The sequence below is a fragment of the Rhineura floridana genome, chromosome 7 (assembly GCF_030035675.1).
Source record: "Rhineura floridana isolate rRhiFlo1 chromosome 7, rRhiFlo1.hap2, whole genome shotgun sequence".
NCBI classification, from domain to species: domain Eukaryota; kingdom Metazoa; phylum Chordata; class Lepidosauria; order Squamata; family Rhineuridae; genus Rhineura; species Rhineura floridana.
Window position 1 is genome coordinate 132,065,942 of NC_084486.1, and position 24,198 is coordinate 132,090,139.

The window sequence follows — 24,198 nt, forward strand, 5'->3', positions numbered from 1 at the left end:
GATAATCCGAAAAGGGAGGGAAAAAGTCTTCTCCCCGTATCTCTAGGGCTTGCAGATGCTTTGTTCCGATGCTTTTAGGTGGGTGTGTCAATAATTCCCTTCTCCACGCCACTCCCTTCTCCTCCCTTCGTTCATTTTATTTCCTGCAACTTACAGCTGCTGGCCCCCGTTCTGCAATGCTTTATATTGCTGCAAACAGTGCCTGTATTTTCTTTCCCCCCCTAACGTGTGCACAAAAGCATAACACTACTCAGATTTGTAGTGCAGATGTATTGTATCAGTGAAAATACAAATAATCACACTTCCAGGTTGTTGCTGTTTTAAATGAAACTTACTGGTAGAACAAACTGAGAATGCTTGGTTGCCAGGTAACAAGAGAGAGTGGAAATGTTAAATTAGAGGGCGTGGTCTTTAGGAAACTACATGACTGATGTTTCCCCTCAGGTGTGACTAGAAAACATTGTGTTTGCAGCTGGCATTGAGCCCTTACTGTGGATAGTGCAAACAGAAAACTGAGGTAAAAACAGCATCTTTAGCACAAAGTTATGCTGCCATGTGGATCAGCTCCTTGTCTGGCATTTGTGGATGTTGAGCAAATGCGCTCATGTTGATAGCTCTAGATGTGAATGCTTTTGGGCCAGCATGGCTGTGGAATTTCTTTTTTGTTTGTTTGCAAAAACAGATTTTCTGTGTTGGATTAACATCATTGCTAGTCAGGGAAATTTCAGATAAAATTATGTTGAACAATGATGGTCGTTTGCTAATGTATTCTATAGCAAAACAAACAAAAGGCCAGTGAAAATGATCCCTTCATTTTGTAATCCTTTATTTTTTTTTAATTTGATCCTCCCATAGTAATGTACTGAAATGCATAACAGTTACATTGTACAAAGCATTTAAAGAAAGTACCTCAACTTGCTGGTTATTTCAAAATGAGATAATAAACAAAAAGGAAAATAAAATCTGGTCCCTCACCAAAATGGCAAAATACTTGGTCCCCTCCCACCCTGCCCCCCAAATAACTGAATACAGTTCATTTTTTATTTATTGGGGGGGTTTCTTTTTTCTTTTTAAACATAAGTTTGGAACACTTCATTTTACAAATAGGATTAACATGAACGTAACATCATCACACAAGCTCGCAGACAACCGGCATAAAATATTGGGTACAGTTTTCTTTTTCTTTTTTTAATCAGAAGAATCATGCTTTCATGAAGAAAAAATTAGAATGCTTTATACATTTGAATCATTTGCTGTATTACAAAAAAATCTCTAAATCACCTCTATTCATTATTTAGTTTCAGTAAAAGGAAAATAAAACAATAGTAAAAGAGGAATGTAAGAATTTTTTTCAAACACTGTTTGCACGACCATATATGCAGATCAGTTCGCCTCCCTTTTTTTTTGTTAAGTCCATGGGTGCCCAGAAAAATGATGGGGGGGGGACTGGAACAGTGCTATTAATTTCATACGAACAGTGCTACATTTAGCAAGAGTGCTTTCTTTCTTAATCCACAAACAATTGTTTGCCAACAAATAAATACATGTACACGCAACACCAATAAAGAAATCAAGAGCAAAAAATGAACAACACCAACAAAATAAAAACAAACAAAACAGTGACATGATTGTCTAAAATTAAAATGTCATTACATTGATCAGGGAAACCTTGAACTATAGTGGTATGTTTGATGATTGTGGTCCTCAGCAAGTAGTGTGCTGAAAGACTCACCTCCTTGAATTGCTGAACTCTCCCAGGTTTTTTTTTTTTTTTTTACAATATACACAGAAATGTGGTTCTCTATTTTTACAATGCAGTTCAGAAGGCAAGAGTTAAGGAGAGGGCAAAGTGTTCCTTGTCATTAGGTTCTGGGTTAATGGTTGATGTACATTCAAGGGAACTGCTTCGCCTTCCTTCAATGGTTTCAAAAAAGGAAGAAGATTTGTATAGAAGAGAAACTGTTCCTATCCTGCCTACAATTACTCTATACAGAAAAACAAAAAACAAAGGAAAAACAATTCCATTTTAGTTTAATGGAGTGCTAATGTCTGTGTAGCAGTACAAGTAACAAGTCCCTCCCCAAGCAGATGGAGTGGAAGACACATATTCCCCAACAAAGTCTATTTGATCCATGTATTTTGAAAGTCGCATTGATCCTCAAAATGTCAGCAGCTGCCTTCGCTGTGCAAATCAAAATATTGAGAATAAATAGTTTTTCTTTCTTTCAAATCATTCAGTTTAAGGTCACCTGACTTTAAATGTGACCCGTCAGATTTCTAAGGCATTCTGCTCTGCAGTCTTTTAAAGAGTCTTCTAGCAAAGAGCCATGTTGCTAGTTTGGACTTGGTCCCAATCCTATTATGTGACGGTGTCATACATGACTAATGGACTGGATGGCACTGGATTCCGAAGCAGCTCTTGTCATATTGTGCCAGACATTGGACGAATTGTGGGATGCAGAGTGGAGAGAGTCCTTGTCGGAGAGTGAAAGCATCATAGCAATGGCCTATGGTCAAAGAAGAAAAGAAGTCAACATTCGCTATTTAGTAATATTGTTAAGAGATCCATAGTTCTGTCATGGAGGAAACTATGCATTTAATGTAGGGCTCCACTTGGGAACCAATTTGGAACACACCCTGCTTACATGCCACAAAGTTTTCTCCCATCAGGTTTATGAAGGCTCATGACAGGAAAAATGGGAAATGCATTATAATTATTATTGTTATTAGGACTTATTAGTTGCTTGTTACCTAAAAGGTCTCCAAGCAAATTACATTTTAAAATATAAACATAAATATATTATACTATAGAGGAAGAAAAGGAAAAATTCATATACAACCTACAATTCATTAATAAACCTATTACACACACAAATAAATAAAATAAAAGTAAAGCAGTCCTCTCATAACAGCCACAGGAAGATTTGGCAGCACACTGGCAATAAAACAAAATCAGCTCAAAGATATGGGGGGGAAATGTAAGTCTTTTTGGCACCAAAAAGATGTCAGTGAAGGTGCCAGGCAGATCTCACTGTGGAGAGCGTTCCACAGACGGGGAGCCACAACTGAAAAGGTCTTCTCCTTTGACATCACCCTCCGAGAGCGCATAATGCAAGAGTGCATGTGACTACATAGATACCGTATATTCCGGCGTATAAGACGACTGGGCGTATAAGACGACCCCCAACTTTTGAGAAGATTTTCCTGGGTTAAAAAAGTCATCTTATACGCCGGAATAACAGCCCCCCAACCACAGCCACAACTCTGCAACCCGCTTGCCCCCATAGCAACCCGCCCCCAGCCGCAAGAAAGACCCTGATCCCCGTTTAAAAAGCCAGCGTCCCTCTCCCCTTTCTTCCCTGCATGGCCAGCACCCCCTCGCCCCATAGCCCGCACCGACCTTTGCCCATCAAGAAGTGGATGTCGCTGAGCACCTCGTTCTTGAAGAGGAAGGCGAAGCGCTCCTGCACCGTCGGCTTCGTCGCCTGCCAGTTGTAGGCCGGCTCCCGCGGCGCCAGCAGGCCGGAGGCAGCGGCGGCGGCGGAGGGCGCCAAGGAGGAGGCCGCAGGGGCAGCTGTCGGCAGCGGGTTCCCGCCTCCGCCGCCTCCCGCTGCTGCTGCTGCTGCCGCCGCCTGGTGGTTGTGCGTCAGCGGAGGTGCCGGTGCGGCCTGCGGCGGCGAGAGCAGCGAAAGCAGCCCGCCGTTGGCCGCCCGAGGAGGAGCAGCCGCCGCCGCCGCGGCCCCGTCGCTCACCTGAGCAGCCGCGGGCGGAGGAGCAGCAGCAGCGGCGGGAGGCGGCACAGGCGAGGCCGCCACGGAGGAGAAGGACACGGTGAGGCTGCTGCTGCTGCTGCTCCCCACCCCGGCCGCCATTTTGCGGCGGAGGAGGCCGCGCAGGAGATGGCAGTGACGGAGGAGCAATGGGGATTCCCCTCAGGGGAGGGGACGCTGGGCCAGGCTGCAAGCAGGAGAAATACTATATTCCGGCGTATAAGACGACACCCGGCGTATAAGACGACCCCCAACTTTTGTGAAGATTTTCCTGGGTTAAAAAGTCGTCTTATACGCCGGAATATACGGTATCATTAACAGCACAAATAATCCTGAATACACAATAGAAGGACCCCTGGAGGGGCCCTGAGTTTGACTGTGTGCAAGTTGTTACATGCATATAATTAGTTGCTCTCTTTTGCATTCTTCAAGGGGAAAATAGATTTTACCTGGGATTTTGACTTGCGACACAATGGCTGCTTTAAGTCTTCTGGCAGATGGGCGGTGCTGAATGCTGCCAGTTCAGCTTCACTGAACTGGCCTTCTTCTGCTTTCCTCACTTTGAGGCTATCAGTGAAGTGCCTTATATGGTCCAAAGCAGAAAGTCCAGATTTATTAAACTCATCCTCCTTATACCTATGAAAAAGTCCCAAGGTTGGCATACTGATTAGTATTGAAAAGAAGATCAGTGATTTTTGAATATAGAAATTGAAACATTTTGTCTATTTTTCTGATATTAGTAACGGACATTAGGCAAAATCTAGAGTATAACAGACGTGGCTCTCTTTAAAATTAAATTCTTAACCATGAGATTAGGTTCCACTGATTTAAATGGCTAATTTTTTTCTGGATCATACCCTTCAGAAAGCTCCTCAGTTGCACAATGTTTTCTTTATTTCACCCTTTGTTTACAAATAATTATTAGCAGAATATATAGGTCATCCTGCAAAAAGAGTAAATGGCTGAAGTCCTGGAAACTGGGGCTTCTGCCACCATCTTGCTTTGAAAACCCCCACACTGTCACCTTTTCCTTTATATTTTTGTTATCTTCTGTATCATTGGTTTATGTTATTTATTGATATTTTATATTGGTACGTATTGTAATCTGCCTTGTGGACCAAAGTGGTAGAAAGGCAGGATATAAATATTTCATATAAATGAAATGAGTTCCAGGAAAGGGCCTCACACTTTGGGCTTGCTAGCTCTGCGCCACTCCCACTCAGCTCTGCACCCCACCCTACCTTAGGTGATCGCTTTGTCCCCTTGACTTGCATTGGTAGTACTACTTCCCGTTCCCTGTTATTTGCTGGGTTTGTGAGAGCGGCCATCTCTATCACTCTTCCTCCTTGCCTGCTAATTTGCTGGGCCCCAGAGGAGGTAGTGCATATGGCGGCTGCTCTTCCTGAAGCACCTCTGTTTAGCCCGAGTGATATGCTAAAGAGCACTAGCGATGGTTGCCGCTCTGTGATGTGTAACAGTCCAGCTCTGGTAGTATGCTCAGAATACTAAATGATGTAGGGTATAAAATGGGGGCTGGACTAAGGAGACAGGAATGGGAAAGGGCAGGGAAGGAGCTGACACTGCCATGGCATGAAGATGGCACAAAGGACTGGAGGTTGGGACTTTGACTGTGATCCTGTGCTGTAATGTCAAGACTGTAGTTGCAGTGAAATACTTTCTCCACTTACATGCAATGCTTTCTGGGCTTTATCTTCCATATAGTTGACTATACCATTGAAATAAGAACCTACCTGCCAGGAGAAGACTTGCAATTCATTTCCAAAGCATTTGCTTCTTCATAGTCACCCTCTTCACATATGTTGCTTATAGCAGGTTCTTTAACTGGCCTCCCTGTTATCTCATTTTCTTCATCTTCTTCATCCATCATTACTTCATCTTCTACCTCTTCATCTTCCAACAAGTCTGAGTTCTGGCTTGCCACCAGAGTCTTTTCATCCTTAAAGTGACTTCCATTCATTCTTTAAAAAAAACCAAACACATATTAAATCAACACAAAAACAGATATTAGCAGCTGCAGAAACAGGCGCTTTGTTTTGCATTGACTATCTCATGGGTCATAATTCTGTGAAAATTAAAATCAATACTACTCTGTCCACTTCATTAAGCTGCCATTAATCATTTGAAATTAAATCCAGTCTGATAGAATAGTGAAGATAGCTTTTCTCAATATTATGCCTGAGTTTTAGATTATTATATTTTATTTTTCTTGAGAGTAGAATTCCCAGAATAGTTACCATTGTACTAAAGGAAAAATTATTCACGTTGTTAACTGTCTCCCACTGCATTATTACCCAGAGAGAGATACTCATTACAACTATCATTACAGTACAATTTACTTCACAGAATAGTTTGAGAATAGAGGATAACTGTATCACAGGTTTATTGTGAGGACAAAATAGAATAACCATCATCTACACCACTGCAAAGTTCTTGGGGAAAGGGTACAATTCATATTTCATTAATAGATAAAATAATATAGATAACAGGGTAAACGCATTTACATAAAGGCCTTTCACCTAGATGTTGGTCTCACACAATTGGGCTTGCAGTGTGTATTGTGCTGGGAGACCAAAGTGCGCTATGAACACTTTGGTTTCAAACTGAAATCAATAGGCTTAAGTGCATTTAAATATTTCTGATTGAGAAACAATCATAGGAATTGTTGACATTATTTAGTACTATAAACCAAGAATTTAGTACTATTTGGTTTTATGAATCATTCTGTATAATTTCAGTGGAGATAAGCTTTGACTGGTTTGCCTTCTTATCATCATATTTTAACTTAAGCATGTAAACAATGCTATAGTTCAATGGAAGCTGCGAAGACCTACCCAACCCGTTCCCTAGAGCAAATTATCACTTTCTAAAAACAAACAATTCATTTCTCATGTGATTGCTTTTAGATTTTCCAATCTAAATTATCTGTTTGGCTAAATAAAATGAAACCACACCAGAAATTATCCCATCATTGTCATGTAGTACTACCCACAAACAATTATCTTTTGGATCATTTTAAAGCTTGTGTGTAGATTAATCAACATGTCTGTATTCCCTCACTTCAGGAGGAAAAAGAAATAGGAATTAACTAATTATCATTAATGATTACAGGAGCCATTAAACATAAGGAAATAATCTTGGAAATAACCACAGAGAAAGCCATAATTTTGCAATGATCTTGAGAAAATTGGCCATCATCTCACTTATGGGTATCTTTGGCATCCTTTATCAGGATGCCCTGATAGTACTTCTTGGACAGTCTTAAGAAACTATGAGCCATAAACTATGGATTGCCAGATTGCAAACTATGCTAGAAGAAGACTGTTTGAAATGAAAAGGACTTGGATTTAAACCAAAGTAATGAAAGCCACATGATTAAAAAAACAGATTTGCTAATTACGCTTTTCATATGCGGTAATTTGCCAAGTATGAAATACCTATCAAAAGTAGTCTAAAGTGCTGAATTTCGAAAGGAAACACTGGATGACCCATCAACCTTTTCTTCTTATAGACTTGCTATCTGAGGACATGTTGAAACCAGATGTGAAAAAAACTAACCCATGACAATCAGGCAAGAACAAAATTTGAATATGTATGCAACATATTATCAGCTGCCTTCATGACTATATTCCTACTAGTTTTGACCCCAGCATAAAAACAAGTAAGAAACTTGAAAAATGGAAAGTCATAAACAGGATGCAATTTCTGCCCTTGAATGTAGAAAGCAAATTAATAAGAGAGATAAGACGGTATCTGTTAAACATAAATTTTGACCTACAATATAATCACGTCATGTTACAATTCTGTGGAAAGCTTATGCTTATTTATCTCCAATGCAAGTGTTGCTGCAAATCTAAAATAAAAGACACAAATGTACTTGAATCATGTATTGATTTATAATCTGGTAAGGCATAAGTAGGGGTTTTACTTAATATGCTCAGGGTTCACTTTCTGTACTGCAGTACATAATGGACAACATGGGGGTTGACATAGTTTTACATTGGCGTTGAACACTTATATTGAACTTCATTAGGAATGTATCCTTACCAGCTGTTATTCCCAGAATATGGGGCAGTATGTGCATTCCTCATTATAGATCCACGTCTATGGTTTTGTTTTTCAAGACAGTGAGTATTTCATTAAACAGGTATTCTCTTTCCCAACAATGTTACTAGTGATGTCTAGACAGTCATCATAAGGAGTAGAGCCTGTTCTATCAAGGGATAGGCTGATTTAGCAAATCAACCTGCAAGTTGCTGGTTGGAAATGGTTCTAGCCTACCTTTCCACAGGGCTTGCAGATACTAAGTCAGGCATTGTGATGCAGCTGGTTCCCTCTGCATCTGTAACAAATGTCTCATTATCCCACACTGAGTAGCTTCTAGTTCTGAATCAGGTGATCAATTCTATGCAAAAAGCTGGAGCTGGTGAAAATCCCTTAAGGGGAAGTGAAATGAGCTCGCATAGCATCCAATTACTGCAAGGGGATTAGTGATTTCAGTCCCAACTCCTCACTGTTTGGAGGAAATGTCAAACTTCTCTTTCCTAGGTCAGGTACATATTACTGATATTGCTAAACTCTGAATGGTTGAAACTTGCTGATGTATGGGGACACTTCTGGTCAAAACACCAGATTTGTATTTAATCAGTTTTGACCTGCTTACTCTGGCCACATTAACATCAACACATTTAACTTTGCTAATTGCCAGGAGATCCAAGCTATGTTTTCAAAAGGATTTTGTGAACATGCCATTTGAGAATATTGCTTTGACAGTGTAGAAAACACAACAAAAGGCGTAAATGTAGTTGTTTTGCTTATTTAAAAACTGTAGAAGAATAGTTGACAAAATGTTCTAGGAGACATTATGATGCAAGTGCACACCTGTATATCTTGTATGTAATGGAGACAATCCAGAGAAACTTTCTGTAATCAAGCCCCAATGAAATCAACAGACCTCATATGACTGTGATTAATTCCCACCGGCTTTAAACGGAATATCTCATCTTGATTTTGCCCAGTTCCATTTTGGAAATGAGCTGGAAAAAGCAACACTACAGTAGTAAAAGAAGCGACAATTAACTAAGTCAAGCAACACAGAGAAGTCACCTCTTACCTTTCTTCTGAATTGTTGTGGTTGCTATTCCCAATGAAATTACGAATTTCGGTAAAGTATGAGTCTTCTTTGTCATCTAGGATAGCCCCTGTGCTTTCCAGTTCAGAATGAGGTGAAGACGTAGCAGTACCTTTGCAGAAAGGCAGACATTTGTTTTTTGGTCATATGTATGCTTCAATCAATCCATTAGTACACTTTTTATTTATTCATTAGAGTTATGTGCATTATCATTTATGCAGCTGCAAGTTGCTTCATAGGGTGCTTGCATATGAAGTTCCATCTGATGCTTTCAAACTACTTCTCATATTTGAATTATCTAAGTTCACTAATAACCTCTGTTGTGTTTAGCAGCCATAGCAATCATAGCTCACTTTCATTTTCTAGTGAAACTGAAAATGAGGGCTATGTTAGGTTAATGTGATAAATTGTTCTACTCAAATTCTTAGAGATAGGGAATGGAAGGCCTACAGGCTGTATTTATGTTGAAATACTTTCTCCCATGTGAATGGCTTGTAGGTTAGCTGCCATACAGAGACAGCATGAGGCTGTGCGGGCCAGGGGTAAAAACCTGGTTAGCTGGGTATAGTTTATGAGTTTATATATTGCCTAACAATGGACATGTCACAGAGCTGGATTGCATCCACCCAGTACACAGTTAAGCATATTTAAGTACTACTGAAATCAATGGGATGTCATGCTAAATTATATACTAGATTAGAGTTTAAGAGTACCCCAAAGCAAGCAATTGAAATAATCAAATTGAATAAAGACTACTTGAAACAGAATGAGACAGTAATTAATGCCAAAGTTCTCAAATGTCATCTTTCAGATCTTTTCAAGTCAAGAAAAAAACACTGGTAGAACACCCTCAACTATAATAGAAGTAACACTACTGGAAACAAAAGGGTGGGCAGAAGAAATGGGGAACTGGATGAGCACAGCCCTATGGACCCATACCATCCTGTTGGTACCCTCAGGGAAAGATCTCCTTAGAAAGCTTCTCATAACAGTGTTGAGGGGCTGCCACATTTGCACGCAGCACAGAAAACAAGCATGGAGAGAAACAGGACAGTTTATACACCTTGCCGCTATAATGACAAAGGAGGGCAAGCTTTCTGTTTCTGGGCTCAAGGAACATGCAAAACCTGAAATGGGTTAGTTGAGGAAGCTGTCTGTGCCTTACTGGTCAATTGTTGCCAAGTGCTCTTAGGAAGATCCACCTCACATATTAATAACTACAAGGTAATATATAAATTCCATTGACATTTGCAGAAATCTGTGTGTTTACTTAGAATGCAAGCACTTGATGCATGAATCTGAACATTATGTATCTAATCATTCTAGTCTTAAAATAGATTACCATCTCCATCTATCTATGTATCAGTATGCAAGAGACCTAATCCTCTAGGTTGGTGAAGACAAATGAGGCTGGATATGGTACTAACTGTCCTTGTACACAACAGTGTACAGAATTAGTCTGTCAAAATGTGGTGTACTAGGCTGATGTCCCCCAGGTCTTAAACCAAACCAACCTATTGGGTCAAAAATCTAAGGATAGGATTTTGATTTTCTTATATGCATTTAAGATTTTAGTCACAAATTCGTAAAAATCTAAGGATAACATTCAAGTCATTGTATTCTTCTGACACAGGAAGATTCCTGTAATTGTTGGGGGATAGCAAGCATGACCTGCAGTGTCATGAGAATGCCACAACTGCACAACGATCTCCTGAGCAATCTCATGAACTTCATTTCATTGGATATTTTGTGATGCAAAAAGGATAGGTACATACCAGACATGTTGCCATTCTCATGTTTTTTGAGATGTCTATCTAAGTTAGTTTGTTGTCCAAAGCACCTGTCACATAAGTGACATTTGAAGGGCTTCTCCTTATTGTGGATATTACGAACATGTCTCTGCAGGTTAGACGATATGCTAAAAGACCTGTCACAGTATTTGCATCTGAAAACAAAGATCAAATATGAAAGTAGAATATGAAATATAACTAGAATGAGATTTGAGAGCAACCATCTCAGTTAAACAAAAGAGATTTTCTAAACCACAATACCAAAAGCAAATATACTTTTTTTTAAAAAAGTCTTTTTTATGGGATTACACCAACTTTGCACAATAATTCTTTGACACAATAATTCAGTGTCTCATTGTACTAATTTTATCCACCTAAGCTCCACTGCAGTAGTTTTGCTAAAGTAATCCAGTAATATGATTGGAAAGCTGAACAACAAATGTAGCTAGAATATCTTCCAAATAGTCAGGCCAATGCCAGAGGGTGGCCAGGTTGGGCCCTGAAGGGCCACTCCTTAGGGCGGGAAGATGGTACTCCTGTCAGGGCTGTGGAGCCAGAGTCGTGGAGTCAGAGTCGAAGCAATTTTGGGTGGAGTTGGAGTCGGTAGAAATGTACCGACTCCGGCTTCAAAATAAATTCTGATTGACAATTTTTTTAAAATATAAATTCACAATGTCAAAGAAGCTTCCCATGAAGTCAGCTGTATTTGAGCATTTCACCATAACTCAGGATGGAAAACAGTTTGTGTGTCAGTGTATGACACAGGACCCAGATGAAGACAAATGCTTTGATGCCAAGATCAGAGCATATTCAGGCAGCAATAAAAATGCTCCTACGAGAGCTTCCAATTTAAAAAGACATTTACAGCCCTTTCGAGGGCTGTGGAGTTGGAGTTGGACAGTAGAAAAATAGAGGAGTCGGAGTCGAAGGTTTGGAGGACCGACTCCACAGCCCTGGCTCCTGTTCCGTAATCTGCGACCCGACCCTGCCACAGATTGCAGAGAGGGAGCTCCCAGGCACTCCCACAATACACATGCCCCACCTACCTCTCCTTTCAGTTTGAATGCTGTGTGCACATGCCTGCCATCACCCAAGATGGTGGTGGGGCTTCCCTAAGGGCCTGATGCCCCCGCCATCTTGGTTGATGGCAGGCATTTGTGCTACACATGCACATTATTCACACAACACAAGAGGCAGATGAGGCAAGTGTGGACTTATTAGCCCCACGCCGCCTGTATGGGGGTGCAACAGCACCACAGGCCCACGGCAGGCTGGTGCCTAAGGACCCAGTTATGCCTGGCACCGGCCCTGCAAATAGTAAACCTCACAAAATTCTGCCTGAAATACTTTTCAATATTTTTGTACATGTTATTTGCACCTAACCTTCCAGTAAAGCAATGGCTTTATGCTTCAAGTGTTCCCCTTTGTTTCATCTTCTGAAAGGGCATAAATAACCTCATTACAAAGTTATCAGAACATGTAGTATAGATTTTGCTCCAAAAACCCCAAGTTTAGTATTTTCTGAAGACTGTTTGTATATAATGATGAGGGGAACAGGGTGCACAACTGACTTGTTGCACTTCCTGTTCTTTATGCTTCTCAATCTTCTCTGAAATTGGCCTGGTGCATCTTTCCCAATGTGAGCTTGCATATCTCCACACTAGGGAAGATATACAAGTTTGATTCTGAACAAGGCAGAGAAATCGAGGAAGCACAAAGCCCAAGTCAGCGGCATCTCTCTCCTATCCCCACCACCACACATGTGCATTTTGGCAGAAGTAAAATAGTTTTAAGGTACAGTCACTGGAAGAAACCCAATACAGTATTTCAGAGTTCAGGACATGATTTATGACAGTCTGTTCCTATATGTGAAACTATTGTACAAAAGCATATAGGGTGTGAAAAGCAGAGAAGCGTTAGCATATTGTTTCATGCTGTTGCCAATACCGTACAATTAAGCACTCTGAGGAGGAAAGCATGAAACAAAAATCGCTTCTAAGGCTCAAATAAGGGAGAAAGGCCACTTTCCTCCCTGTTAAAAATTACACTGTGTGATAAAATCTATTCTTGAAGAATTAGATTGCTCAATTGCTAATCCTGGAGGAAATTCAGTTATCTTCCCAAATGCAGAAATAAACAATCCAAATCTTTAATACTGTGCCAATGCGAGTAGTTTAGTCTATCGCTCTGGTACCAGAGGCATCAATTTTCATACTCTGTAGTGATTTGAAGTCCCTGAAGTCTTTATCTTTACTGTATTGCCCTTTAAGCCATTACTAAGACTTACTACAACTATTCAAAATTCTCTTCCTGGCAGCTGACCAATAGTCTTCATCACCATTGTCGTCTCCACACACACACCCCATTTCTCCTGAACTTCAAAACATGTCTGTTACATTGTATGCTAAGTCAATTATTCAAGGGAAGAAATTATGCATTACATTACTAATTGATTCTGGCTGTTATGTGGTGGAAGAACATAACATGTTTCCAGATACCTCTTAAAACATGAATTAAATTTCATGCAACCTACTTCCCAAATAAATTCAGAACTGAAAGAAAAATCTATCCAAAACAACGAGCTTTTTCTCCTTTCTTTGCAAGCTGTAAAATGTACCAATTTGTGCTTGTTTAGTTAGAACATGAGCCGAGTTCCTTCCAGTAGATTTCATTAAGCGAAAGTTCCATTTTGTACAATTAAAATTCTTTTCTCATTTCAGTATGTGAATTGCGCTCATGAGCCATATTCCTAAGGGCTCTCCTAGTTAAGGTCCATGAAGATGATTGCAAGTTACTAGCGGGAAAGCAAGTTAAAAGCACTGAGGACATGGGGATTGGTACTAACAATGTATGCTTATGAAGAGAATAATAGGACAGAAAATGCTTGTGGGAATTAAATGTACTTCATATATAAACAAAACAAAACAATATAGAATACTCTTGCAGGGTGGACAAATACAGAAATAAAATTTGAGAGCCAGTGTGGTGTAGCGGTTAAAGTGTTGGACTACGACCTGGGAGACCAGGGTTCGAATCCCCACACAGCCATGAAGCTCACTGGGTGATCTTGGGCCAGTCACTGCCTCTCAGCCTCAGAGGAAGGCAATGGTAAACCCCCTCTGAATAGTGCTTACCATGAAAACCCTATTCATAGGGTCACCATAAGTCGGGATCGACTTGAAGGCAGTCCATTTCCATTTCAAATGACATTGTTTTAGAACCCCATTTTCAATTAAGGTGAGAACCTTACTATTATTGCTAATTATTTTTTACCAGAACTAGATTAAAATTTGGTAGACCCATCAAAGCACAGTTAAAATTGCTTCCATTCAGCCATCCCTCAGCTCATGCCACAATGAACAATCTGGTCTTGATCTGGATATAGACACATTCAGAAACAGCCACAGAAGGGAATGCAGGCTGCATTAGCAACTCCAGTATAGAACACTGACAGCCAAGAGTCTTAAAAGTCCCATGCTGGCTACCCCCATGGGAATTCATCTTTTACCTGTAAGGCTGTTCTCCAGTGTGCGTCCTCAGGTGACGAGTAAGATTTGCAGATCTTGGAAAAATCTTGCCACAGTACCTGTTATTAGAAAGTGGTATATAATAATAGCTTTAATGTGTTGCTTTAAGTTAGATAAAAAAAGAAAAGGCATAATTCTAACTTCAAAGCAATCTTGGATGGAACTAATTCTTTTGTATTTAAAACTTTCTGAAAATAGAGTCATTAAATGTTGATTATTAATTGATTAATTATTGATTAATAATATATGGATTAAGGTGGTGATGTCTGGATTTTCCAATGCAATTATAAGCAATCTATGACAGCAGACTCTCATTTTAATGTTCATCCAGACATACTACACTTATTACCTTTCTCACTTCCCCAGCTAAATGCTTGGCCGGGGGGGGGGGGAGACTTTTATCCAAGGTTTAGAATCTTGGCTTGATGGAAACAGGTTTTAAATCGTTTAGCTTATTCAATGTGTCAGTAAACGTGGCATCGTTCCATCTGTGAAAGATCAGACCAGACACAATTCAAGAGACCTAATCCATCAAGGTATGTTTCTATAATGGTGTGACTTGAAAGTAGCTGACATGTTTTCAGAAAGATCAGATAAACTGAGTTGCCTGTTATTAAACACATACACTAATGTTCTGGAAGATGAGATAGGGGCATAAATACCAAGTTTTTTTTAAAAAAAACAGAAAACTGAAAATGGCAACATCAGATTATCCTGCCAAATCAAGAATATTTCCCAGAAAATATACATCCAAAGTATAAATTCTAAATGACATTACTAGTGGATTATAGATCAAATTGAACATTACTTTTTGACCAAGTAAAACCATTACAAGATTATTTCATTTTGTCAAATTCAGATGACGAATCCTTGACCGCTGTCCATGCTGGCTAGGGCTGATGGGAGTTGGAATCTGACAACATCTGGAGGGCCACACATTCCTCATCCCTGCTCTATATGAAGATAGCTGACATTTGCTGCCTCCAGAGAAGAGAAAATGAGCAGACTTCCTTGTGTAGTAAATTTGCCACATGAAGTAGACAAGATAAAATCATCTTGTGATGACATGACCATGCTAAAGAATACTACAGTGCTGGTCTAAGACACTTTGCTCCATGAACTGGAACAAAAATGGTAACCTCCTCTCCACTAGGCCCAATGCTGCAATATTCAAACAGCAATTCCCATCTTCGCTATTCTCCCTCCCAAGCCCCATGCCATCTGAAGCAGGCTGGTTCACCATGCTTGCATGGTGGGGTCAGCTCTGGAATACTATGGTGCATGAGCTTGGGTTTGGGTATATGAGAGGCCTTTATCTTCATCTGTATGATACCAAACTCCCTCAACTTTGGGGTTATCAAACATAATTCATATCCTAATATAAACTTTATCTATTTATTAAAATGCCTATACTGCTTGTTTGTTTGAAAACCTCTAAGATATTAAAAGTATAAACAAAACAGTTTTAAAACATTTAAAAAACAAATTAAAAACAGGAACAGACAAAATAAATTAAACACATCAGCATCTGAGCCTCTAGATAGGCTTGCCTAAACAAAAATGCCTGTGGAATGCCAATTATCCACCCAGCAAGCACTGTGAATGTACAACTCGCATGAATCAGACCACAGACTGTGTAAATGGTTTGTATCTTTATTTGAGATAATTATTTCAATCTAATGGAGGTAAAACGGCTATTTACCATTAGAGATTCTTCAGTCCTAAACACCCACTTGGTTCTCTTTCAAATCACAAACAACATGGTAAGTAAGAAAAATAAAATTGTGGATTCAATTGTAAGGCTGTTTCTGAGAGTTCCTAGAATAGATAATATCCCAAAAGGCATTCTGGATTCACTCAGAGCAAAAGAAAAATAGCTACATATATGAAATCTATTCCCTTTTCCCTTATCTCTCTTCATTATGTCTCTGAAGACCAGAGGTGAAAAAAATACACTAAATTTGTCATGAAATCCTTAGCTTAACTTATACCAGCCACTGCCCCAGAGTAGGCAGAACTTGGCAAAAGCTTATAAATGCACAGCAAAACAAAAATGTGTGATAAGACAGTTGTAATACCAGCAGATTCCATGTTTATTCACTAATAGGCAAAAACCCTTGCGGTTTAAGAATGTACCTATAGCCCACAGATATTTCTACCAAACTTTAAAAAGCAGGGAAATTGGGCAGCTTTAGTGAATGCACCAGGGGAGCAGGAGACCAGAACTCCTCTCTGAGATATTGGACTGCCCTACAAAGTTGTCAAAATGCAAACACAATTTGGGTTGGTCTTTCACAGTCCAATCCACTTGCTGTGTAGCTTGGAAGAATTTGGTAACATGTGCCTCTGAACATATGGGGAGTGGTGGCAACACCTGCCATCTCCAAAGATGGAGAATTATATTTTTGTATGTTTGTTGGTGTTCTTCTTACTTTGCTTCTTTCCTGTGTTACTAATGTTTCTACAGAGAATCTAAACCAGAAACTTCCCCCTCCTCCTTATTCATCCTAGAAATCTGTGTCAAATGTATTTTTATTAATTTCAAAGCCTTTTTATTGGTCATTGTCATGTGATGGTGAAGACAGCCTTTTGTGTTTTATATTGGAAGTTATGTTCTATTTCTATTTTGGGTGCATTAACAGTTGAATCTGAAACTGCGGTTTGATGTAAAATCAGACTGATTACAATATGTTGCTACTTCAGCAATGACTCTAGCTGCTGGGGAAAAAAGAGGATGCATGTTTTCAGCCTGCTATGTTTAAACCACTTTATTTAAGGCAAGGTGTTCATGATCAATTAAAAACATAGAGCACACCTAGAATTTTGCTAGAATATATTTCACCTCCCACTGTTTTATCTTGTGCAAATTGAGACACTTCTGAGGTCCACTGGTGACTATTTTGCAGAAGTCAGTGCCATTATTCCACAATTATGTTTGGAGTTTTTTTAGTATAAATTTTGCAAAGTGTTGCTGTACTTCACATATTCATAGAAACAAAAGCAAAAGAAAATGATTTCCTATAGGAAACTTCACTAAAATTGCAAAGCAAATCAGACATACCGTATATTCCGGCGTATAAGATGACTTTTTAACCCTGGAAAATCTTCTCCAAAATCGGGGGTCGTCTTATACGCCGGGTGTCGTCTTATTAGGGTTGCCATATTGCCCGGATAGCCGGGTTTTACCCGGATTCTAAGCATGCCACCCGGCGCCCGGCTAGCCCCTTAGGTGGCCCGGATTCTCAGCTTTCATTTAAAAAAAAATTAAGTTTCTAGGTGGTGCGATTCTTGAGATATATATAAAAACGTCAGGCACCCCCCCCGGTTAAATCTTTTTTAAAACTACTGTATAGCACTTCGTAGCTTTAACCCCGCCCGTTCAGGATTTCAGCCAATCAGTGAAGTGTTTGTTTGGTGGCAGTGGCTGCAAAACTTCATTGCGAGGCCAGAAAATGGTGGTTTCCCCTCCTGTTTATCTGAAAATCTCATAAATTGGGTAGGTATATACATTTCAGTTTTTCCCCCTGTTGTGTGTAGGAGTCAGATCCTGGGCAGTGTTTTGAAAACCTTCCCAATAGTTGCTTTTGGGGGTAAAAACAGTGCTAATCCCATATGTCCAGAGTAAATCCTATTGAATTCAGTAGGAATTACTTTTGAGTAGACATGATTATGAATGTGCTGAAAATCAATGGGACTTTGGAGTGAATGTAAAAAAGAATTGTGTTTGTGTTCTCTTTCTGCCCCCCCCCCAGTCCTATTTTAAAGCAAGTAGGCAGGGCTTACTTAGGTATTGCAGTTTTTATTCTGTAGGAAACTAATACTGATTTTTAAAAAACTAATACTGATTTTTCTGCAATGACCAATTGGTTTGACAATAAACTATTATATGGGCTGTATGTACTTATACATCTGCAGTGTGTGTGCGTGTGTGTATGGAGTCTTTCCAACACCCCTGTGAGGTAGGGTTGGAAACCAAGGCAGCTCACAACAAGAAATAAAGCCATTTAAAATCCAATAACCATAAAAACAAGTATAAACAGTTGCAAAACAGTGTAAAGTGGCATGATTCGGAATTTTGGGTTGTGTGAATGAAGTTGCTTATCACTTGAGGTTGCATTTCTGTCCCTGTTTGAGTAAGCCCCATTGAATACGCTGGGACTTGCTTCTGAATAAATAAATTTAGGATTGCACTATAAATATCTTTACAGTTTGTGTAAATAATAAATATATTTGATAGTTATGCTTATATAAATATTTCTTCATGTATCATATTTTTGGTTTTTGGTTAGGAATCCTGACTGGTTGTGAGATGCTTAGTTTTTTGCCTTATAGGAATCTTGTTGTGGTTGGTATGGTATTACATTTAGGAAAGTGTTACTGCCTTCTGTATTTTTTTTTCCTATTTGCATTTCACTTATCTTTAACCTCACTCCGTTACAGCCATAGAAGCAACAGCAGCATATGCAAGATAATTAACTCCCATTAGTGATAAGAACAAGAATTTATAATTATTATTTCAATTAAAACAAGAGGTTTATCAATACTTTGAAGAGGACCAGATATTTATTTTCTTTCTGAGCCCAGGACTGGGTCTTTCATGATGCCCGGTGTGTGTGTGGGGGGGGGAGCAGGAGAGTAGTCGATAAGACAGACATCCTGGCATTGATAATTGAATTAGCAAGGTATGTGTGGGGTTGTTGTACACTTCCAGGCTCAGTTTCATTTTGAGTATGGAGGTGGAACCTGTGTAGATGTGGTTATCAAAGGGAGAAGAAATTTTGAGTTAAGCAAAGCTCTGCTTTTATAAAACCTAATAAACATACAGATACTTTGAATGTCTGAGTGCCTGCACCGGTGGAATACTGGAGGAACTTGTAAAACTTGCTGCAACAGTATTTAGAACTGAGCATGTGGTGTGAAAGACTCCTTTTCCTAACATTTTGGCTTGTTTTTCTCTGATTGTGTATTTTTATTGTTTTTACTATATTTGTAAGCTGTGCTGAGCTCTGTTTTTAACAGCAAAAGGGCAGGATATAAATTCTCTTAATCAATCAATAAATACTCCATAGTGTTGGAAACTAGAGTCTAGGCATTTAATGTTGCTTTTAAAAAAAAGATTTCTCACATCTTTCCCCAGTTTTTGGTGGTAATTCCTAGGCACAAAAACAAAACAACTGGACAATCCAAATATTAATATTTATAAGTTTATAAGTGACAGTTTTCCTGCTAAGTACCTGCATGTCATAAGCAGGGGTAGTCTTATACGGCGAGTATATCCCAAACTCTATATTTTAACTGGAAAAGTTGGGGGTCGTCTTATACGCCCAGTCGTCTTATAGGTATTTAAAGTGACCATCTGAACTATATCAACTGTCTTAATAATGTTGCTTCCTCCCGGCTAAAACAAGATTAGCACAGGACATATCTACTTTCTATTATTTGGGCTGATTACAGGTGTTGCCACCACTCACCATATGCTCAGAGGCACATGTTACCAAATTCTTCCAAGCTACACAGCAAGTGGATTGGACTGTGAAAGACCAACCCAAATTGTGTTTGCATTTTGACAACTTTGTAGGGCAGTACAATATCTCAGATTAATTAAAAATCAACCAGGCATTTTTTTAACTTTTAAACTTGCGGAATGTGAAAAATCCCCGCTGGCTATAGTATACAGCCACTCTTGTGGCTGTATAATACCGTGGAAGTTGAAAATGAATATTGTTGTTGTCCCTGGGGTACACGGATGTTTATCATAAAGGAATAATTCAAAACATTACATAATATGTAATGGCTGTGTACATATTATTATTTCTATGGAGAAAGAGGTGTCACTGCCCTATTACTGCTACCATGAAAGTAGGTCTGGCTCAATATCAATTTCTTTACAACTGTCCAAACAAAATGGATAGAGTATTGTTGTAACTGAACAGGCCTGTTTGCTCTGTTTTCATAATTCTAGTTAGTAACCTAGTCCTATGCAAATCACAAAAGGCTTAAAATTGACTATGCTAGATCAAAAGTAGCTTTTGGTCTAGTCAATTTCATTCTTCAGGGGAAAAATAAGAAAATATCTGGAATATTGATGCATTGTTGAGATGTAAAAAGGCTACACGGGTGCTCATGTGCATAATCATTCATTCTTCCACCTATTAAAATAAATAAAAAACAAGACTCAAAACTGTTTCAGACATGGGCAAGTGGAAACTGTGTTACTGGTCAAGGGCATTATCCAGAACATTATTTAACTGAATTTTCCAATTCACATTTGCACTATAACAATGAGTGGCATTCATTAAATTCAGGGGTCAACAAAAAGGCTCCTTTTGAGTCTAACGCTGGTCTACCACTTAGAACCTGAAAGACTACAGATGTCTATAAACTAGATCCAACTCTGAAACAGAACTTCCATTGATTTCTTTAGGATGACGTTGATTTGAGCCAAATATTTGCAGTGACGACTCAGATTTTTTTAACACATCTAATCATTCACAGATCTTGTGAAATTTTGCTTCTGGCATTATCAAAGGAAAGACCAAGGGGAAAAACAGTCTTGCAGCTCATGATCAGAAAAAATTATGAGGGAAAAGATCATGCATTAATATAAAGGTGATGAGGAAATTTTGGAACAAGCCTGTGTATGTAATGTTTTGGCTTCATTTATCAAACTCAAGGTAATGCAGGACAAATTTCTCCTGTAACTGCAAACAAACAGAAAATCAAACACTATGCCCATGTCTTGCTGAATAAAGAATCTTTTAAAATGCCAGTGAGCCACCATAATCCCTATTCATCATCCAATCTCAAGTAATTTCTAAGGTAAACAGTGGCTTGCAAGAGAAGAAAGATGTTAAGAAGGCCTGTTGTGGGTAATTAGCTTGGGGAGTTTACCTGCAGGTATAGCGCTCTTTACCCTTTCGTAGAAGGTTCTCCGGCAGAGTGCTGGGAGGGGCTCTGAAGTTGAACATGGAAGGGACAGATTGCATGAGGTCACTGGCTTCTGGTTTCAGGGCACTAAAACTCTCTAGCTTTTCAGCCATGTTTTCTATAGCTGACATCTGCAAGATGGAGAAGAAAAACACTGTCAGGATATTCTTGTACTCCACAGAAAATTAATGAAATTTGGTAAAGAAAAAGGCTCCATTTTTAAAAAGTGGATTATCATATCTAGTTGGCAATACTGAAAACAGTCGGCTTTTTATTTCCTTTTTCTAGCTAGAGTAAACAGTAAAAGTTGTTACTATTTCAATAACACATTTTTCCACACTGTTTGTTAGTTTACTCTGATAAGGGAATATTATCAACATACACTGAATTCAAGCTAGTTTAATTGATATGACATTTCCAGGGGTCTGCAGCTTTATTAGAGATAACCCAAACTTCTGACAGAATTACAATTCCCAAAAGATCATGGGAGAAAAAAAGCCATTACAGATAAATCAGTATATGTTTTTAGCCCACCAGCCAATTATCTAGTGTTCATCTTGCCCTATGAAAATCAGCTCTTAGCCTCTTCAAGGCTTTAATTTTTTTTCTTTACATGCATATATTGTGTGTTGCCACAAAAAGAGGCATTGCACATAACAGGATAGATTTACCTTATTTACTTTACATAGCCCTTGATCCACAACTCCAAAGGTGTACCATTACAGAGCTTCTCTATGAATGGTCTTCCCCAGTAACTTCAGAGGAGAAGGCTGCTTTATGTGCGCATGTCTTTGATATGAATAGAGAAGTTCCACGGAAGCACTTGATTGAGGGCAGCAGGATGACATTGTGGTTATGATGTGCAAGATAGCCCATGTACACTGAAACATGTGGGCTTAAGGTATAAGAGGCCTGCACTGGAATCAGTTAAAATTATCTGAGGCAAAACAGTTATGGAAGTTATGGAGATTTATTTTCCCCATACTAGTGTTTCATACCATTTAAGGAATGAAGTGAGGAAGGGATAGCATTATTTTTATGGTCACAGACTAATAAGCAAAATCTTCTATTTTGTGGCAACATACAAACATTATGTCTACACACATAAACAAATAATTTTGAAGCCTTGATGGAGGCTAAGAGCTGAACAAAAGTCAGCTAGCTATACATCAGTCACCTTTAATTATGTCAGTGCTCCAGAGACAGAGGACGGCTTACACTTGGATATTCATCACTTAATGTCTTCAGTATTATGTGGCCGTGTGCATTTGCAAATGTAGATTTAATACCCCCAGACATAACTTTCTTATCACCTCCAGTGCAATCCTTTTCAATGGTACACACATTCAGCTATCATTCTAGGCATTTTGTATTATACATTGTTTTAAAAGTTCTCGTTTTAATTGTTTTTATCCGTTATATTTTATCCTGTTAAAACACTATGGATTTTTTTCATAAAAAGCAACAAATGTTGTTGTTGTGTGAACATGAATCATTAAGTGATGAACATATATTTCTGAACCAGTCCTTCAGATGTTGCACATGCAATTTCTAGTCCTGCACCCCCTTACCATTTTGTGCCAGATAAGAGTTGTGTGTGTGGCTGGAAGATTGTGCCTAATGAAGCTATTCCTGACTTTTTGTGAATAAATACATGAGTAAAACCAGTATGAATAACTACTACTAATGCTTCTGCAACTGTTTCACATATGAAATGCCAACTGAGTGCTAGATGCTATACCAAGGCATACGTAAAGCAGGCTCCAATCCTAACCAGGCTTACTTTGGAGTAAGTCTCACTGAACACAATGGGACTTAGTTCTGAGCAGACAGGTATTCAATAATACTGCATGTCCCTAAAGATAAGATAGCAGCGGTGATCAGACATTGACCAGTGAGTAAGGGAAACAGAAGAAACAGGTGGTAACAAGCTGTATGTCCGTAAGGTGAGGCAAGGGCTCTTTAGGGAAGCCTTATGTCTGCAGGCTTTGCTTGACGGAGAAGTCACACTGCTGGATACAGTTCTGAGTAAAGAAGTGTTCAAGCAACTCTGCACCTTCAAAATTCATGTGAAATAGCCTTACAAAATCTTTTCTCACTTTCCTTCATTGACACTGAATTGACAATACTCAGCTGGACAGAAGGGTGTAGAATCACACCTTTTGCTCTGAATGATTGTGGAATCGCCCTAGGGTAATAGGGCCCCAGTCCTAAATACAGCCATTTTTGCAGAAAACACCAATATAGTACATGAGCACAGTTACCTGTGAACCTGATCTGCCTCTCACTTGCAATGCATTTACACAGAAGTGGCTCCATCAGGCTCAATATTACTTGTCATTCACAGAAAGATATATGGAAGGCGACTGATTTAGCTTATTTTATTTTTTTCAGATTCAGAGATGGAATAAAAATAGTCATTTGATTTGCACTTGCTCTTTTTCATCCAAAATAAATGTCTCTTCATTTCCTTGAAATGACTATTCATGTTCTGCTTAGGACTGGTACCCCCCCCCTTTTGCCCATAGCCTGCCCTTCCACTCCATGCTCAGACTTCTAATGCTCACTACAAATTGCAACGTACAGGGTACCACTGCCAATTTGCCAAATGTCTTTCATCAAACATTGTGCCAAAAAAAAAAAAAATCTCAGAGGAAAGTCAAGATACATTTACTTGTCAGGAGACAAATGGGAAAGCAGAGGGAAGCAGTAAGGGCTGGAAGCTCTGGGGTTTGACTCATAATCACTCAGCTGCTCAAACATTCTCTACAGATGCAAGTGGACACGGCATTTGTCAATATGAAGGGTTTTGACGGGTACTGATCGTAAGGCCGAGCTATGTAATGATGATTCTGGTTGGGATAGGAGGTTTATTCCAGCCTAGAAGAGCAATATCATTATCAGCCTACAGAGTTCAGCCTTATCATAACATTTATTTTTCACTCCTTCCTATTTTTCCCCGTCCCCAGAATCAGTCTGTAGTTTCTCATTGCATTTAATCACTTCTAATTGTTCGTTGAGAGAAATAATTTTGC

At 39.2% G+C, this 24,198-nt stretch overlaps 1 protein-coding gene across 23 annotated transcripts in view; it reads right to left on the reverse strand.

Annotated features, from left to right (window-relative positions):
* Positions 1-1,422: 1,422 nt before the first annotated feature.
* Positions 1,423-24,198, reverse strand: part of MECOM (MDS1 and EVI1 complex locus) — a 96,745-nt gene continuing 73,969 nt past the window's right edge. For all 23 annotated transcript variants that reach the window (XM_061637272.1, XM_061637273.1, XM_061637282.1 and 20 more), the window contains 7 exons: positions 21,128-21,294; positions 14,218-14,295; positions 10,695-10,864; positions 8,902-9,031; positions 5,522-5,749; positions 4,220-4,406; positions 1,423-2,507 (listed from right to left, as the gene is read on the reverse strand). In XM_061637272.1, the coding sequence (XP_061493256.1) occupies positions 2,373-2,507; positions 4,220-4,406; positions 5,522-5,749; positions 8,902-9,031; positions 10,695-10,864; positions 14,218-14,295; positions 21,128-21,294 (1,095 nt within the window). In that variant the 3' untranslated portion in view covers positions 1,423-2,372. The remainder of the gene's footprint in view (positions 2,508-4,219; positions 4,407-5,521; positions 5,750-8,901; positions 9,032-10,694; positions 10,865-14,217; positions 14,296-21,127; positions 21,295-24,198) is intronic.